At 47.1% G+C, this 18,787-nt stretch overlaps 1 protein-coding gene across 1 annotated transcript; it reads right to left on the bottom strand.

Annotated features, from left to right (window-relative positions):
* Positions 1-405: 405 nt before the first annotated feature.
* On the bottom strand, positions 406-13,311 carry MRPS25 (mitochondrial ribosomal protein S25). The gene is made up of 4 exons (XM_045990357.1): positions 13,048-13,311; positions 7,322-7,428; positions 1,444-1,531; positions 406-764 (listed from the first exon to the last, which is right to left on the bottom strand). The coding sequence occupies exons 1-4, from the start codon at positions 13,179-13,181 to the stop codon at positions 572-574; spliced, it is 522 nt and encodes a 173-aa protein (XP_045846313.1). The 5' UTR covers positions 13,182-13,311; the 3' UTR covers positions 406-571.
* Positions 13,312-18,787: the final 5,476 nt, after the last annotated feature.

Below are 18,787 nucleotides of genomic sequence, written 5' to 3'. Positions count from 1 at the left end.
GGGCCCCGGGGCCGGGGAGAGGCAGTGTTTGGTCTCATCTGTGCCTGTCACGGGGCCTCCTGCGCCACTGGCAGCCAGGCCTCTTGGGAGGAAAGTGGGTTGGCTTCCGTTTAAAAGGTGAGCACTGATGCAAGGCTCGCCCTGGGATTTCTGAAAAAGCCCAAAGAGCCTGAGTGGAGGGGACTTAACACTGCGAACCACCTAGCTCCAGCCAGATCCTACCAGATCCAACCCAGCAGCTCCTTGACTCTCCCGAGCAGGGCCTAGAAGAATCGAAGCCAACAGGGACCAGGAGAAGGCAGCAGGACCAACACAGGGATGTCAGCGGGCTGTGGCCTTAGACCTTCCCCATCCCCACGCAGGCCTTTCTCCCGTGCCCATTGGACCAGACACACACCACCGTGCTGGAGACCAGAAAGCCTTTTATTGACCTGATAGAGCGGAGATACTCCCCCGGCCCTCCCATGTCCTTTCACACAGGTGTGTGAAGGGGATTGTCTTATGGCAAAGAGTTTTTTCAGAGTTCCTCCAGGGACAGAACCAGGGGCTTCCCTGGGTGTGGCCTGGAGCCTCAGTCCTGGCTGCTGGCCTTCAGCATTGCTTTGTACTTCCCTGTCAGCTCCTTGGGTAATGGTACCAGGCCCGGGCAGGGGACTTGCCCTTCCACCTCGCAGATACACTCCCGCAGGCAGTACTTTCGGGGCCCAAAGTGGGCTGGGTGAGAAAGCTGCTTTTTCTCCTGCTCCTCCTTCTCCAGGGTTTCCCTGCCAAAGAGCACAGACAGCAACTAGGTGTGGAACAGCGTTCTGAGCCTCTAGGCAACGTGGGACTTATGGCCAAGTGCACCCCATCAGCGGCCAGAGAGACCTGGCTCTCCTGTGCCTCTCAACCTGCCCCTCAACCCCAAGGTCTATCACCCCTCCCCCTGGGCCTCCCAAGTCACTGGGCCCACATGACAGTGGTCAGCCTCCCTCCGGCCTAGAGACAGCCCCAGCTCTGAGTCAGCACAAGGTCAGGAGGAAGGGGCCTGCAAAGGCCTCTGTGTGCTTCCTTCAAGACACTTTCTTGGCTTCCCTCCCTATCCTCTTTGCATCCATGTAAAGAGAAAGGACAGATCCTAACACATACCCACCAGCTCCAAGGAGAGATACCAAAGGACAGGTGGCTGCAACCGCCCAGGCAGGTGTTTCCACAGCACCGCAGCTTCAGCCGAGGAGGTAGGAAGGTCTCTGACCCAGTACCTCACAGGGCAGGGAGGTAGAGCTCACACAGGCTCGGTGACTTATAGCCACAGAGCTGGGGATCTGGGGAGCGGCAAAGCCCAATGGAATGGCCTCTGCGGCCGGCACGCTCTGGCCGGTGTGCGCCTTCCTGACACCCGTTTTCCTCCCTCCCTCCATGCTGAGACATTTGGTCCCCTCCAGGTCAGCCCCAGCAACTTACTTGTTCTTCCCCAAGATTTTTTTGATGTGTTCCACGATCTCCTTATTGCTCTTGGTCTCCACATCCACAAGGACCTGCTCCCCAGAATCTGGAAATGGGAAAAGGGGACAAAAAGTGCTAAGGACTAGGCAGCACACTCCTCAGCCTCAAGTCATGGTGACCAGTTCGCTTTTAGTGGTGAAGCATTTTCACAAGATAAATATGTTTGTCTACCTAACCCATAATGCTACCCTTTTCTCCATATTTCTTTCAACATTAGCAAATCTGAGGTACGTGCAAAAGCACACTATTTACTTACTTTCATTTAGTTGAGAGAGAGAGGGCACGCACATGCATAAGCAGGCAGAGGGAGAGGGAGACGCAGACTCCCTGTTGAGCAGGGAGCCTGACGCAGGGCTCCGTCCCAGGACTGAGATGATAACCTGAGCTGAAGGCAGACATTTAACCAACTGAGCCTCCCAGGTGCCCCATAAAGCATACTGTTTTAATGGAAAGCAATTTTCCATTTCCATGTTCACGGATAGAAGAGTCAGTATCATTAAGATGACAATTTTTCCCAAACTAGGCCATGGATTCAGTGCAATCAATCTATATAAAAATCCTAGCAGGTAGTTTTGTAGAAACTGGTAAGTCAAGTCTCAGACTCATGCAAAGGACTCAAAGTAGCCAGAACAATTTTGAAAAATGAGAAGATGAGAGGATGTTCATGTTCATGTTCAGGTTTGCTATAAGCTACAGCAACAAGACAGTGTTGGTATGAGCCTAAGAACATACTACAGAGCAATGGAACAAAACTGAGTCCGGAAATGTATTTTAGGCCAACTGTCAGCAAAGATGCCAACACAATACAACAAGGGAATGAGTTAATTTATACCTTGACTTCACAGCATTAAAAAAAAAAAAAAAAAAAAAAAAAAAAACCCTGAAAATGGACCAGAGACTTAAATGTATGAGTTAAAACTTTTTTTTTTTTAAAGATTTTATTTTATTTATTTATTTATTTGACAGTGAGAGAGTGAGATCACAAGTAAGCAGAGAGGCAGGCAGAGAGAAAGAGAGAGGGAAGCAGGCTCCCTGCCGAGCAGAGAGCAGAGAGCCCGATGTGGGACTCGATCCCAGGACCCCGAGATCATGACCTGAGCCGAAGGCAGCGGCTTAACCCACTGAGCCACCCAGGCGCCCCGAGTTAAAACTTCTACAAAACTTTTAGAATAAGAGAACACAGGAAGTCTTCATAGCCTTCTAGGCAAAGATATTTAGGTATGACATCAAAAACATGGTCCATTGGGGTTATCTTTACCTTTTCTATAAGTTGTACCAAAACATCTACTTAACCTCTTTCATTTGTACCATTCCTTCAAATAAAGTAATTTGGTACCCAGAAAAAAAAAAGCATGGTCCATTAAGGAAGTAATTTGATAAATTAAAATTCATCAAAGTTCAAAACTTGTGTTTCAAAAGATATTAAAAGCTGGGTCACCTGGTTGGCTCAGTCAGTGAAACATGCGACTCTTGTCAGGTTTGTGCTTTTGGGCCCCACACTGGGTGTAGAGAGGACTTAAAAATAAACTCTGAAAAAAAAAAAAAATACTAAAAGCCAGGGACTAGGAAAAAATGTAATGCATACACCTGATAAAGGACTTGCACCCCGACTATATAAAGAACTCTCACAACTCCTTAAGACTATCCAACTAAAAATACAAATTATTTAACAATGAAAATTAAGTTAATAATTAGCACTTAAAAGATAATCTTCATCCATCATTAGTCATTAAGAACACAAAAATTAAAACCACAGGGAGGGAGAGGGGCGCCTGGGTGGCTCAGTGGGTTAAAGGCTCTGCCTTTGGCTCAGGTCACGATCCCAGAGTCCTGGGATCGAGCCCTACATCAGGCTCTCTGCTCAGCAGGGAGCCTGCTTCCCTTCCTCTCTCTCTGCCTGCCTCTCTGCCTACTTGTGATCTCTGTCTGAAATAAATAAATAATCTTTAACCAAAAAAAAAAAAGAAAACCACACAGGGAGATATTAGAGTGGCTCAAAATTTTTTAAATGGGTACTGCAAATGCCAGTAAGAATGCAGAGTAACAGGGTGCCTGGGTGGCTCAGTGGCTTAAACCTCTGCCTTTGGCTGAGGTCATGATCTCAGGGTCCTGGGATCGAGTCCTACATCAGGTTCTCTGCTCAGCCGGGACCCTGCTTCCACCTCTCTCTCTGCCTACTTGTGATCTCTCTTTCTCTGTGTCAAATAAATAAATAAAATCTTTAAAAAAAGGGGCGCCTGGGTGGCTCAGTGGATTAAGCCGCTGCCTTCGGCTCAGGTCATGATCTCAGGGTCCTGGGATCGAGCCCCGCATCGGGCTCTCTGCTCTGCAGGGAGACTGCTTCCTCCTCTCTCTCTGCCTGCCTCTCTTCCTACTTGTGATCTCTCTCTGTCAAATAAATAAATAGAATCTTTAAAAAAAAAAAAAAAAAAAAAAATCTTTAAAAAAAAAAAAAAATGCAGAGTAACTGGAACTTTCCTACCAGTAGAAATGCAAAATATTACAGCCACTTTAGCTAACGAATACACAGAAAAAAGAAAGAAAAAGATTGAAAAGGAAATAGAACTGTATTCACAGATAGAATGACTGTGTATACTGAAAATCCTAAGGAATTTAGAAAATAAGACCTACTAGAAATAAGTGAATTTATTAACAGGGCTGCAAAATACAAGGCCCATGCACAAAAACTAGCTGGGCTTCTGTAAAGTTGTAACCAAACAACTGGAAAATGAATTGTTTATTTTAAACACTTTTCACAGTAGTCACAAAACGTATACAACAAAAAACCGAAAAACCAAAAACAAGCCTCAGTCCCTCGCACACTTAATCCACAAAGAACTCAGCTTCTAGCAGAGACCCAAATACGAAAACTCCAACTATAAAACTTCTAAAGGAAACAGAGGAGAAAATCTTTGCTTCCCCCCCAGAGTAGATGCAGACTCCTGGACAGACACAAAAAGCAGGAACCATTAAAAAAAAAACAAAAAAAAAAAAAAAAAACTGACGAGCTAGAGTTCTTCCAGGTGAAACTCATGTTCTCCCGAAGACCCTATCAGGAAAAGCAAGCCAAAGGCTAAGAGAAGAGTCACAGTGCACCTCTCTGGCCAAATGACCTCACCCAGACTAAAGAACTCAGTTAAGAAAACACACAGCCCATTTTTTAATGGATAAAAGATCCAAACAGACTCTAAAAGAAATCTACAAATGGCCAATAAGCACATGAAGATATGAGAAAATGCAAATTAAAACTCTGCTGAACCCTGAAAGGCTAAAATTTAAAATATTTTTAAATAATTTTTAATATTATGAGCCTGGGCGGCTCAGTCAGTTAAGCATGGGACTCTTAGTTTTGGCTCAGGTCATGATCTCGGTCATGAGATCAAGCCCCGTATCAGGCTCCATGCTGGGCACGGAACCTGCTTAAGATTCTCTGCTTCTGCCTGCCCCCCCACCACCCTGCTCATGCTCTTTTAAAAAAATAATTAACATGGTAAAGAGAATGACCCCAAAATATGTCCCTGTCCTACTCCCCCAGAATGTGTGATGAGGTCACCTTAGTGACAAAAGGAGCCAGGCAGATATGAGTCAAGTTAAGGCCTGACTTTGGGCCCATTCTCCTGGGTCATCCTCCCAGATCACGGCCTAAATGAATCCCACAGAGAACCGGTCCTGGTGGCGGTCCTAGCGCATGACTATGGAAGACCGGCCAGACAGGCCATGTTGCTGTCCTTGAAGACGGAAGAAGAGGCCACAAGCCAAAGAATGGGGGTGGCCTCTAGGAGCTAGAAAAGCCATGTGAACAAATTTGTCCCTGAGCTCCAGAAAGGAAGGCTCTGCTGACACCTTGCTTTTTGTCCAAGGCAGCCCTCTCCAGAAATGGAAGAAATGTGTGTCACTGTACACCACCACTGGTAATTACCACCACTGGTAATTTGTTACGCAGCGGCAGGGGACACACAGGTAACCGTGGGCAAGGAAGGGGCACCACCAGGGCTCCCAGGCCCTGCTGACTGCAGCGCGAGACACACATTCATTGCAGCAGCAGCTCGGCAGTGTCTAAGGACGTTACATACTGAACCGAGGGCCCCGCAGCCCTGCCCCAAGGGGAACAGAGTCCCGAGGTCCACAGGACAACTTGTGCAGGAAGGTGCTGAAGCACGCTAACTCTGAGGAGCCAGAAGCCAGAAGTGGCCCTCGACAGCCACGGAGGCCTTCCTGGGAGGAGCAGCCAGCCCACAGCCCTGCGGTCTGGAGCCTGGACGTTTAGGCCCAGCACGGAGTGGGAAGGTCCTGCAGGGGCTGGCCCAGCCTGGTTCTGGCCTGTACCCCCATGTGGCGCCTCCCACCAGACTTCCCTCCTCCTCCCTCTCCGAGAGATGTCCAACCTGCTCTGCCCTTCCCTCCCCTCACCGCCAATAAATCCACTTCTAACTCTGCCTTGGCATTGAACAAAAACCCAGTGTCAGCGACGGGGGATGGGCAAATAAACTGGTCTCTTCCTACACCTCTTGGCACTAAAAATGAATCACCTACTTACACATATAACAGATGGGTCTCAAAAACCGGAAGAGTAAAGGCCAGATGCCACAGAATATACACCAGGAAACTGTTCACAGAAAGTTCAGAAACAAAACAGATCTAAAGAGAAGTCTGAACAGTGGCTGCCTCTGGCGGAAGAGGAACTCTCTGGAAAGCCACACGCGGGGACTTTCTGGAGTCACAGAGATGCTCTGTATCATCACTTGGGAAGTGGGAACACAGCTACCTAACAATTGTCAGAATTCATCAATTTATGCACAGAAGACCCGTGTGTTTCATCACAGGTAAATCGTACCTCAATGAAATTGTGTAAAACGCAAACACAAAATACATACGCAAAACTGCTACCACATCACCATCCTCTTCATCCCCCTGGGCCTCGCTCTAGTTTTCCTTCACAGCACTGACCCCCTGGCATCCTGCCTGGGTAAGCTTCTTGTCCTTTCTGTCTCCTCCAGCTAGGCTATCATCCCTACAGAGGGCAGAGACCTTTGTCTCCACGGCTCCCTGTCACTCCAGACACTGGCCTGGACCCAGAGGCCACTCCATACATATGTGCCGAATACATTTAACAACAGCATCATTCTGCTTCCGGAAGCGATTCCCAAACTACACTTGAATTGGTTCTTGTAACCACATAAGGCAAATGTTGGATCTTCCCCAGAGAAACAATGGGAACATAACTCGCTCAGGGTCACAATGACTGAGTAGAGAGCGGGGCCAAACATCCGGTCTGACCCCCAGGCACTGAGCCCAACAGAACCAAACAAACACTCACCCTGTGCCTGGTGGGAGCAGAGCACCGTGTAAGTGTGCACTCTGGAGAGGACACACGGATACAGGCACTGCTCAAGAGGACACGGCCGGCACTGAGCAGACAGCTGGGGGAGACAGAAGGGCCAATGGAAGGGGGCAGGGAGGGCTTCCTGGAAAAAGTGGTGCCCAAGTGGAGTCTCAGAAAGATTTTAAAAATCAATCAATAAGCAAACCAGCAAGGGGATTTCCAGCACAGGGATCAGCATGAGCAAAGGCAGCAAAGCGAGGTGTGGCAAGGTTATTTGGAAAAACCAGCCCTACACTGTGAGGCATGTAGAAAGACGTGGGGGCAACAGGGATGGGGCTAGAGAAACAGGGCAAGAGTCCAGACCTCAGTGGCCACTGTGTGCCACGGTCCAAAGCCAGTGATGGAAAGTAAGGGACGCTTGCAAGAGCTCGGGTCTCAGCTCCCGCAAGCGCTATGGTGGAAGGAAGGGATGGGAGGAAAGACCATCCCAGCCTCAGCAGAGGCCACACTCACCCAGATAGAACCTCAGGAAGGGGGACGGCGTCATGTTCTTAAACATCATGATCTGGACCCAAGGATTTTTGTACTGGATCTGAGGTATGTTGAAAAACACAAACTTCCTGCAAAAGGGAAAAAATTAAACCTGTGAAACAGAGTTAACTTGAAATACTGTGCACCCGTGTATGTTTTGAGGGAGATAGGCCAGGACTTTCATCCAATTCTCAGGGGACCCTGGCCCACGAAAAGCTGAGAAAAGCATCCATTAGGAATTTATTAGTATATTCTCCAAACAGTGGTGTCAGGACTTGCGGCTTGTCATTTGAGGGAAAAAACATTGGTATCCCTGCCTCACACTGCATACTAACTTAAAACTCACTAAGCAAAAGAATAAATGTAAACATGAAACTATGAAAGGTCCCAGGTCTTGGTTGCTATTTAGACAGGTTATTTCACTTCTAAGCAGAAGTTCATCAAGCTGTATACTTCATGTAAATTGTACTATAATTTAAAAATAAATGAAAGCAAACATGGAGAATATTTTTGCAATCAAAGAGCAGAGAGACCTTTAAACTTAGGTTTAAAACACAGATAAAACAGGACCACCTTAAAACTTTTATATGGCAAAATTTACCAGAAACAAAATCAACATTTGCCAAGCCAGAAGAAAAATGTAACATAAGACAAAAAGGCTAATTCCTTTGATAAAGTTTTACACATCATTAAGATTTACATCCAGGGGCGCCTGGGTGGCTTAATCGGTTAACTGTCCAACTCTTGATTTTGCCTCACATCATGATTTCAGGGTCATGGGATCGAGCCTCACACTGGGCTCCACCTCAGCACGAGTCTGCTTGGGATTCTCTCCCTCCCCCTCTGCCCCCACGCACTCACTCTAATGCACACACACACACTCTCTCTCAAATAAATAAATAAAATCTTTTAAAAAAATAAAGTTTTACCATTCAACCACGAAAGCCACAAATAGGCAGAAACCCAAATAGCCTATTGTCTTATGAAGAGATTCCAGTACCTTCCCAATAGTCGTGTAAGTTAAAATAGGATTTTCGTGGGGGGGGTGGGAGGTTGGGGGAGCCAGGTGGTAGGTATTATGGAGGGCAGGCATTGCATGGAGCACTGGGTGTGGTGCAAAAACAATGAATTCTGTTATGCTGAAAAGGAATAAAAATTTTTTAAAAATAGGATTCTTTTCTACCTGTTAGATTGCTAAAGATTGAAAAAAAAAAAGAAGTTATAAAGATCAGGAAATTCCTTAAGAATTGGTTTAACCTCTTCGGAGGTCAATTTGGAACTAGCAGAATATAGAAAGCATAGATCTTGACTTAGTGATTTCACTGCTTTTAGACATTTTTACACTTGAATGCAAAGACATCCTTTGATAGAGGACTAATTCGGACACAGCTACACCTCTGGATCGCTCTCCACCTGCTCTCCATCCTCAGTGCTAACCTACATGGACTGTGAGGTGGGCCTCCTTGACCTCTGACTCTATGTTTGGTTTGGCCAACAGTGAATGCTGACAAGATTGAAAGGAGAGGGCAGAGTCAAAGTATTCTTCCTGGCCCATGTCCTGCTTGAGTCCCAGGCTCCTGTTAGGCAGCCCTCTCCCCTTTGCTTCTGCAAGCCCAGACCTGAAGTCCTGCATGGTTCCTTATGGTTTCTTTCCCCCCATGCTTGCCCACACCTCTGTAGATAGTCCCTTAATTAAAGGCTCCCCAAATGATCTTAATTTATTTTTTTTAAAGATTTTATTTATTTATTTGACAGACAGAGATCACAAGTAGGCAGAGAGGCAGGCAGAGAGAGAGAGGAGGAAGCAGGCTCCCTGCTGAGCAGAAAGCCCGATATGGGGCTTGATCCCAGGACCCTGGGATCATGACCCGAGCCGAAGGCAGAGGCTTTAACCCACTGAGCCACACAGGTGCCTCTAAATGATCTTAATTTAAATGTGCCCCCTTGTGCTCACTTCGGCAGCACATATACTAAAATTTAAATGTGCCCTCTGCCTCCTGCTGCCACCCTACCCTACACATCAGATGACAGATGGCTGTGAGTGATACATGGAACAGAAACACAGTCACCCAGCTTTACCACTTCTCAGCTGTCTGAGCCAGGACAAGTTACTGCTCTGTGCCCCAATGTTTATGCCAAGATGCTGGCCAGGCAGGGCAACCAGCCCATAGTGGAGCTTGTAATTCACTTCTAAGAAGATGAATTGATACAATCAACAGAAGGCAACTATCTGACCATTTACTTGGGGAGACTTCCATAACCTGGACAAAATCTGCAAGCAAAACAAAGCAAAAGCAAAGACAATTATTAACTCCAAGGAAAACAAAAAGCTTTGCAAAAACAAAAAGGAAAAAATAATCGTAGTCCTCTAATTGGTCCAACTGTGTATAGTGCTCACAAAGTCGTATTAATTTAAACATCGAATACTGCTCTATCCAAAATTCTGAAATGACTATGCCGGGAAGACGAAGAGCTGAGTAATATGCAGGTGTTGGGCTGGGGAATGGCAACGGTGGGGAAAGAGCTAAATTCTCATCTTCCATGGTGGCAAGACAACAGACAAACCCTGAAGCTAAAGAAGGAAGAAACAGCTCTCCAAGTATTTGCTATGGTATTTAACTATGAAAGGGAAACTAATGAAATGGTGAGAGTTGTAAAAGTTGTTGCCTCTAGGGGAGGCAATGGAGGTAAGGTCCGACTATATGCCTTGCATCACGACAGCCCACAAGGCTGGAAGCTCCAAAGCTGAATTTACCTTCCTGGGTTTATGACACCTCCGCTCAATTCCCACCCCACAGCAGAGGATCTCAAAATCATACAAAGAAACCAGGGCATATCCATGCCGGAACTGCTCACACCTAGAACTACTAGGACAAAAACTTGACAAGAATTTTTGTGTTTTGTTTTTTGTTTTTCAAGATTTATTTATTTACTTGAGAGAGAGAAAGCACACAGGAGGGGTAGAGGGACAGAGAATCTCAAGGAGACTTCCCGCTGATCATGAAGCCCAACATGGGCTTCATCTCATGACTTGCGCCACAATCAGCAGTCGGACACTTAACCAAACGAGCCACCCAGGTGCCTCTCGAGAGGAAGTTGTAAATGGTTCGTGAAACCTGGGAACAAAGTTGATAATGGCAGGTAACTTTATTTATTTATTTTTTAAGATTTTATTTATTTATTTGACAGAGATCACAAGCAGGCAGAGAGGCAGACAGAGAGAGGGGGGAAAGCAGGCTCCCCGCTGAGCAGGGAGTCTGATGCGGGGCTCAATCCCAGGACCCTGGGATCATGACCTGAACCGAAGGCAGAGGCTTTAACCCACTGAGCCACCCAGGCGCCCTGGCAGGTAACCTTTACTTGAGCACCTGCTATACATGCCAGACACCTTAGGCATTTTATTTTAGAAGATTTTATTTATTTATTTGACAGAGATCGCAAGTAGGCAGAGAGGCAGGCGGGGGGGGGGGGGGGGGGAGCAGGCTCCCTGCCGAGCAGAGACCCCAATGTGGGGCTCGATCCCAGGACTCTGGGATCATGACGTAAGCCAAAGGCAGAGGTTTTAACCCACTGAGCCACCCAGGCCCCCCAGGCATTTTAATACTTAAATCCTCACAATGACCCTGCAATCCTCACAAAAACCCTTAGTTTTTTAACAAGCAAACAGGTCAGAAAAGTTAAGTAAACTGTCCTAAGTCACAAAACCAGTAAATGAAATGAGAGGGCTGTGTGTGGCTGGACTGCAGCCACTCTTCGGTCACCATCAAATTATCAAATTCACCTAGATCCTGAGGCCCAGGCTGGGCACAGAATTCAATAAATGCTAGCAGCTGTCACTTTTCTTACTGCACCCAAAAGGCAAGAACATCGGCAGAGGTGAGCAGGGACCTAGCCCTCAGACACTAACGCAGCTCCCCACATACCCAGCAGACACCCAAGACTATGCCTGGCCTGGGCTTGTATACTGGCGTACTTGGAATGGAGGTGATCCAGCAAGAGAGAGCTGACATACTAAGGGTACATGAACAAGCAAAGGCCAATGGGGCTGGAAAGGGCAAGTCAGGCTGACTCAAACAAAAAGGCACAAAATCCACAAGGGCATACACAGGTGGGACATTGTCACCATTCGGAACAATGAAGCACAGAATGGATGTTCGGCTCTTACTTACCTACAGCATATTAAAATACTTGAACTGCCAAGTATAAGGCCTGCAGGCTTATTCTAATCAACCGATCATTTTAAAAACCAGAGATTTATATAAAAATCTGAATTTCTGGCTTCTTGACAAGTCAGAAATTCTCCATGGGGCCCATGGCTAAGTCCTAGCCAAGCAGTGAATGGCCCCTTGTGGCGGCACGTTTTCCCAATCTGAGCGGGCCCATGGTACTGCCCCACCTCTGCTGACTCCTAGTGTGGGAGGATGGGACACACAGTGAGTTATGAAGGAGTGTATGTATGGGTGCCCATTCACCCCTAGAACCAGGTCTTCCAGAAGCCATCAACTCACCTGATCCCATGCAAGCGGGTACAAGTTTTTGGCTTCACCTGTGGACAACAGATGGCTAGGAGGTAGCTTCCGGCTATCCTGAACAGCTGTGCAGCAAAGGCCCCTCACCATGGGGGACCATACCCTACAGGGAGGACTGCCCCTGTCCCATTTCGATCCACCCCATACACTCAGTCCCAAAGCTTCTGAAGGACAAGACTTTCTTCTTAGGCACTGTTGAATTCACAGCTCACAGCATGGGGCCAAGCATTCAGCAGGTACCCAGTAAATTTATACTTAATACCTGAAAAGCCCACATTACTGCTGCTGCCTCAAGGTTCGATCCAAACTTTTCTTTTCTAAGCTTCCATTTAAGGAGTTCTCACTCTGCTCCAGGCTGAAAAACCACCTCAAGGAGTTTAAGGTGGGGCAGGGGGACGGGGGTATGGAGCTGACATAATCAATTATGAGGGGGATCAGTCCTGCAGCTGAGAGGCCCCTTCAGAGCTACCACTCACAACCACTCACTAGCCAGCGTGGCACCTTGGACAAGCCAGTTACCTAACATCTCTGTTCGTTTCTTCACCCCTAGAACAGGAATAACCATGGGGCTTCTGGAAACATCAAATGAGACAATGCAGGACAGACACTCAGAACCACACTGCTCGGTAAGTGCTAGCGGCCGTTACTTCTTTCAGTGCATCCCCACAGCGCCTCTGGACATAGGTATCATGCCCGTTTGGGACAATGAGGAGGACCAACTCGCCCAGAGCCAGCAGTTGTTAGACTTGGGACCTAAACAGGGTCTGTGGCCTCTGGACCTGGCTCCCCTCAGAGCAGAATGTGCGCCACGGCTTCCCACCACTCGCCTGCCAGGCACAGGTAGTTAAGGAGGCTCCGGCCTCCCCGCGTTGGCTTAGTCTTCCACCGGGGAGGTAGAGGGAGGTGTGGGGGCCCTTGTTCTCCGCTGCCCGACCTCAGGCACGACTGCAGCTGGCACAGCGTGGCTCTGCAGTCCTCTTCCCGCTGTGAAACCTGGAGCAAGCGGCTTGCTCCTCAGTCTCCTTGTCTGTAAAATGGGGCCAATGGCACCCAGCTCAGGAGGCCAGCCCCCGGATTAAGTAGCACCCAGAGCAGCTCCAGGTCTCAGCATTACTAGCACAACAGTGGGCAGGGTACGTCCGCGCGGCCTGGGGACGGCCTCGAAGGGCTCAGACTGACCTGGCACCCTCGCCCAGCTCCCCGTGCGTGTTGTAGTTCACCGTCATGACCTTCACTGAGTCCTTGAACACCACGTCCCCCTGGCTCAGGTACTGGAGGGTGCGGCGAATCGGGAAGCGGCCCTTCATGGGCATGGCGGCGAAGGGTTCCGACCGCGGGTTTGGCGGCGAAGAGAGACCCAAAGCAGCCGACTCTGCCTGCCCGACAAACCTCACGCCGCTTCACCTCCTCGGAGGTTTCCACTTCCCGCGCAGACGCACAGGAGACGCCTCCCGGCGGGCAGCGCGCACGCGCCGCGAAGCGGCTTGGAACTTGTAGTCCCGGCTAGCGTTGGCTAAGGGTTTGGGACCGGGATCCTGCTTGGACATCTTTTGTTTGGAACACCCTCCCGAAACGTTTGGTTTTCACGCTCTGTAAATTAGCCCGTCACCACCCCCACCTCGCAAGGGAAAATATTTCTAAATAGGCTTAAACTCAGTCAAACAACAGAATTACAGTTGGAAATATATCAGGAGAGCTGCGTTCAGATGCCCAGTGGGCTACTAACTCGCTCTTCAACCTCAAATAAGTCAGTTTTTCTCTCTCAACTTTTCCGGACTCAAAATGAAGTGTTTCAAATGCGCAACTTCTAACATTTACTACATTTACTTCAAAAAGTGATTTGCAAAAGGGAAAAAAAAAAGACAAGTTTGGAAACTACCCTTTCCTGGTTCACTTAACAGCTCTGGACCACAATTTGTTCATAAGCAAAATGTGGATGAGATGCATTTCTGAAGTATGCTTACTGATCTAAGAAAGTTTTTACTTCTCCTTCACTTTTGAAGGATAATTTTGCCAGATATAGAATTCTAGGTGAGTGGGGGTTTTCTCTCAACACTTTAAATATCTTTTTTAAAGGATATATTTATTTATTTGACAGAGAGAGAGATCACAAGTAGGCAGAGAGGCAGGCAGAGAGAGAGGGGAGAAGCAGGCTCCCCGCGGAGCAGAGAGCCCAATGCGGTGCTCAATCCCAGGACCCTGGGACCATGACCTAAGCCGAAGGCAGAGGCTTAACCCACTGAGCCACCCAGGTGCCCTAAACACTTTAAATATTTTTTGCATGTTCCTGAGGAGCAGTCAGCTATAATTCTTACCTTTGTTTTCTCTGTAAATTTATTTTCTTCTGGCTTCTTTCAAAATTTTCTCTGTCTTTGGTTTATACAGTTTGAATAAGATATACCTACATACAGATGGGGCGCCTGAGTGGCGGGGAATGTTAAGCCTTAGCTTCTCGATTTGGATTGAGGTCACCATCTCAGGGTCCAGAGATCCAGCCCTGCGTGGGGCTTGGTGCTCAGTAGGGAGTCTGCTTGAGATCCTCCCTCTTCCTGTGCCCTTCCCATGCATATTTTCTCTCAAATAAATAAATCTTTAAAATGTATACATGTATATATTTTATATTTATCCTGCTTGATATTGATCCTCCTCTGAGATTCCTGGGTCTGTCATTAATTTTGGAAGGTTCTCAGCCATCGTTACCTCAAATATTTCTTCTCCGGTCGCCTTGGTGGCTCAATCAGATAAGCATCTGCCTTCTCAGGTCACAATTCCAGAGTCCTGGAATCGAGTCCCACACTTGGGCTTCTTGCTTAGCAGGGAGTCTGCTTCTCCCTCAGCCTGCTGCTCCCCCAGCTTGCACTCTCTCTCTCTGACAAACAGATAAATAAAATCTTTTAAAAAAATATTTCCTCTCCTTTCATGTTTTTTCTTCTGGTGTTCCAGTTACACATCTTCTGAAATTGTCATATTGTTTTTGGATATTTTGTTCTGGGTTTGTTTTTCATTCTTTTTTCTCTCAGCATTTCAGTTAAGGAAGTTTCTATTGATCTATCTTCAAGCTCACTGATTCTTTCTACAGTTGTGTTCAGTCAGCTGATGAGCCCTTTAAAGGTATTCTTCATTTGTTACAATGTTTTTTATTTGCTAACATTTCCTGTTGACTATTTCTAAGAGTTTTCTTTTCTCCACTTACGTTACCCGTATGTTCTTGCATACTATTTATTTTTATCATTAGACCCCTTAACATATTGATCAGTTATTTTATTTTTAAAGATTTTATTTATTTATTTGACAGACAGAGATCACAAGTAGGCAGAGAGGCAGGCAGAGAGAGAGGGGAAATCAGGCTCCCTGCCGAGCAGAGAGCCTCATGCGGGGCTCAATCCCAGGACCCTGAGATCATGACCCAAGCTGAAGGCAGAGGCGTAACCCACTGAGCCACCCAGGCGCCCCTCATCAGTTATTTTAAATGTCCTGTCTGATAATTCCAACATCTGTGTCATAGAAGTCTGATGCTTGCTGTGTCTCATCAAACTGTGTGTGTGTGGTTTTTTTTTTTTTCCTTTTAGCATGCTTGTAATTTTTTGCTGAAGGCCAGACAATATTGGCTGTATCAAATAACTGGAACTTAGGTAAATGAGACTCTAGAATGAGGATTTATGTTAATCTGGCTAGGAGTTGAGTTGTATTTAATGTTTGCTATTGCTGTAGGCCCAGAGGCTTCAAATTCCTCTAGTGTCTTTTTGCCTTGCCTCTTGACTTTGGTCTTCCCTAGATGTTACTCCTCAGAGAGTGTGTGTCTTGAAGCTCTTCCAGCTATAATCCACTGCTACACTGGAGCTCTGTTGGTGTGGTGGTAAGGTGTGTGTTGGGGTGGGGGGAGCATCCTAGCATCCTATAATCTTTTGTTTTTTAAGATTTTATTTATTTATTTGACAGAGATCACAAGTAGGCAGAGAGGCAGGCAGAGAGAGAGGAAGGGAAGGAAGCTCCCCACTTAGCAGAGAGCCCGAAGCAGAGCTCGATCCCAGGCCCCTGGGATCATGACCTGAGCTGAAGGCAGAGGCTTTAACCCACTTAGCCACCCAGGCGCCATGCATTCTATAATCTTCTGATGAAATCTCATCATTTAGTGGGCCCATCATTGGACGGTGACCTTCACAAGTATTTCTTAATCTCACTGTGTGGCATTATAATTTATACATATATATATGCCTTTGTTCCTGACTCCTGGCCAGGGCTCCTGAAACCCTTGTAATTTCCCTTATGATAATATAGGAGCATCTTTTTTTTTAGATTTTATTTTTAAGTAATCTCTATACCCAATGTGGGGCTGAAACTCACAACCCCAAGGTCAAGAGTCACATCCCCCACTGACTGAGCTATCCAGGTGTCCCCTGGGACAATTTTTGGTCAGAATATCTGGGTTTTGTCCCTGTTCCTGAAATAGCTCTGGAGAGATAAAGATGAAAGGAGTATATTTTGTTATCATAATAAGCCCCTTTTAACCACACCAGTTAATGCAAATTAGGGGACTTTTGGAAACCCCTTAAGGTTTGGGGATTGGTTGCCACAGATGATTAGTTGGAATTTTCAGCACCAGCCCCCTAACCTCTGGGGAGGGGAAAGGAGCTGGAGGTTGAGTTAATCACTAATGGCCAATGATTTTAATCAATCATGTCTATGTAATGAAGCCTCCATTAAAAAATACCCTAACCAGGGGCACCTGGGTGACTCAGTGGGTTAAAGCCTCTGTTTTCAGCTCAGGTCATGATCCCAGGGTCTTGGGATCGAGCCCCGCTTCGGGTTCTCTGCTCAGCGGGGAGCCCACTCTCCTCTTCTCTCTCTCTGCCTACTTGTAATCTCTGTCAAATAAATAAAGAAAATCTTAAAAAAAAAAAAATACCCTGGGACGCCTGGGTGGCTCAGCGGGTTAAAGCCTCTGCCTTCAGCTCAGGTCACGATCCCAGGGTCCTGGGATTGAGCCCCGCATCGGGCTCTCCGCTCCGCGGGAGCCTGCTTTCCCCTCTCTCTCTGCCTGCTTGTGATCTCTGTCAAATGGATAAATAAAATCTTAAAAAAAAAAAAAAAAAAACACCCTAACCAAAGGAGTTGGGAGAACTTCTAGGTGGAGGAACACCTCAGTGATAGTTCAGGGAGAGTCATGTGCCCACAGAGGGCATGGAAGCTCTATGCCCCTTATTCTATATCCCCTACACGTCTCTTGTATCTTTTATAATTAACCAGTAATCTAGCAAGCCATTATAGCAAATTATCAAACTCAAGGAGAGGCTTGTGGGAACCTTGACTTATAGCCCGTCAGCTCGAAGTACCAGAGACTTAGACTTGTCATTAGCATCCGAAGTATAGGGGACTGTCTTGTGGCGCAGAGCCCTTCATGTGTGAGATCAGATGCTAACTCCAGATAAATAGTGTAGGAACAGAGTTGAATTTGTAGGACACCCAGATTGTGTCAAAGAATTGGTGTGGGGAAAAAAAACCCATACATTTAGTGCCAATGTGTGTGAGTTGGGGCGTCGAGGTGGTGCAGTCAGGGAAGCCTCCCACTGTTGGTTTCTGCTCAGGTTGTGAGCTCAGAGTCAGTCTCAGGGTGAGCCTGAGCTCTACATCAGGCTCCATGCTCCATACAGAGTCTGCTTGAGACTCCCTCTCCCTCTCCCCCTTCCCCACTCTAAAATAAACAAATCCTTAAAAGAAAAAAAAAGCTGAGTCGTGGAATATATAGAAAAACAAGTTTTCTCTTACCTCTCCCCCACTTAGATGAGATGGAAAGGTTAGAGTCGGAGTGGGAGAAACACCCTTCCCTGGGTAGGATTAGACTCTCATAAAATCTTTTCCCTGAGGAATGCTCGGAGTTTATTTTACAAAGATTACTCTTCCCCTTCCCCTGCCAGAGACACCAGGGAATCTTTCTCAGCAATTAGCTGTGAAAAACAGGTGGGGCTCCTGGAGGTAAAACCGTAGAGGTGTGTGGTGTCCCTTGGGCTGTGGCCCCCAAGAGTTCCTTACTCAGATGCTAATCCACACTCAGCCTCCCACATTCCATCAGTGTTCCTACCAGCGATGGCTCCAGTGGCTTCTGCTCCAGGGGACTCTCCAGATTTCAAGGTAGCAGTTTGCCCTGCACTCAAGCACTCTGATGCATTCAAGGACAGTCATTGATTTTGTTTGTCCAGCTTTCTCTTGATGTAAGGGCAGGAGTGACAACTTCAAAACTCCTTGCTGCCTGAGCTGAAACCAGAAGACCTTTCAGAAGTGGGGTGTTTATTTCCCCCTTTCTGAAGTATTTTATTTTAAAGATTTTATTTATTTGACACAGAGAGAGAGAGAGAGAGAGAGAGAGAGAGATCACAAGCAGGCAGGCAGAGAGCGGGAAGCAGGCTCTGGCCGAGCAGAGAGTCCAATGCTGGCTCAATCCCAGGACCCTGAGATCATGACCTGAGCCGAAGGCAGAGGCTTAACCTACTCTGAGCCACCCAGGCGCACCACTTTCTGAAGTATTTTTAACTGTGCTGAGCTCCTGAAGAGTTTCAGGCAAGAGAGGGTTTGATCTTAAAGTCCACGGAAGGCACTTCTGAAATGTCCCTTCCCACATTAGAAATGTAAGTGTCCATATAAAACACAGGCCACAGTGCTTGGGCACACCCACTGCCTGACCCAGGTGGAAGGAACCATTCTTGCTACTTAGAGCAGAGAGTCAGGCAGCCCAGGTTTTAAATCCATATTCTACCACTGACTGGCTGTGTGACCTCCGGCCAGGCTAACCTCTCTCAACGTGTTTATCTGCCAACTAAATACCTGAGTAACCACTGCACAGGCCTGCAGGTGAGCTAAAGGGGGAATGTGTGAAAAGCTAGCACAAATGGCAGCCATAAGATTCCTCAATCTCTCTGAGGCT

The sequence above is a fragment of the Meles meles genome, chromosome 20 (assembly GCF_922984935.1).
Source record: "Meles meles chromosome 20, mMelMel3.1 paternal haplotype, whole genome shotgun sequence".
Taxonomy (NCBI): Eukaryota; Metazoa; Chordata; class Mammalia; order Carnivora; family Mustelidae; genus Meles; species Meles meles.
The sequence above is the reverse complement of the archived record's forward strand: the minus strand, read 5'-3'. Positions and strand labels throughout refer to the sequence as shown.

What these genes read in the sequence shown, in the direction of transcription:
- MRPS25 (XM_045990357.1), bottom strand. Translation starts at nt 13,181, where the DNA reads ATGCCCATGAAGGGCCGCTTCCCGATTCGCCGCACCCTCCAGTACCTG. An exon ending in CTTCCTGAGGTTCTATCTGG is followed by an intron (nt 1,532 to 7,321) that starts GTGAGTGTGGCC and finishes TCCCATTTCCAG; the next exon opens with ATTCTGGGGAGCAGGTCCTT. An exon ending in AAAATCTTGGGGAAGAACAA is followed by an intron (nt 765 to 1,443) that starts GTAAGTTGCTGG and finishes GCTCTTTGGCAG; the next exon opens with GGAAACCCTGGAGAAGGAGG.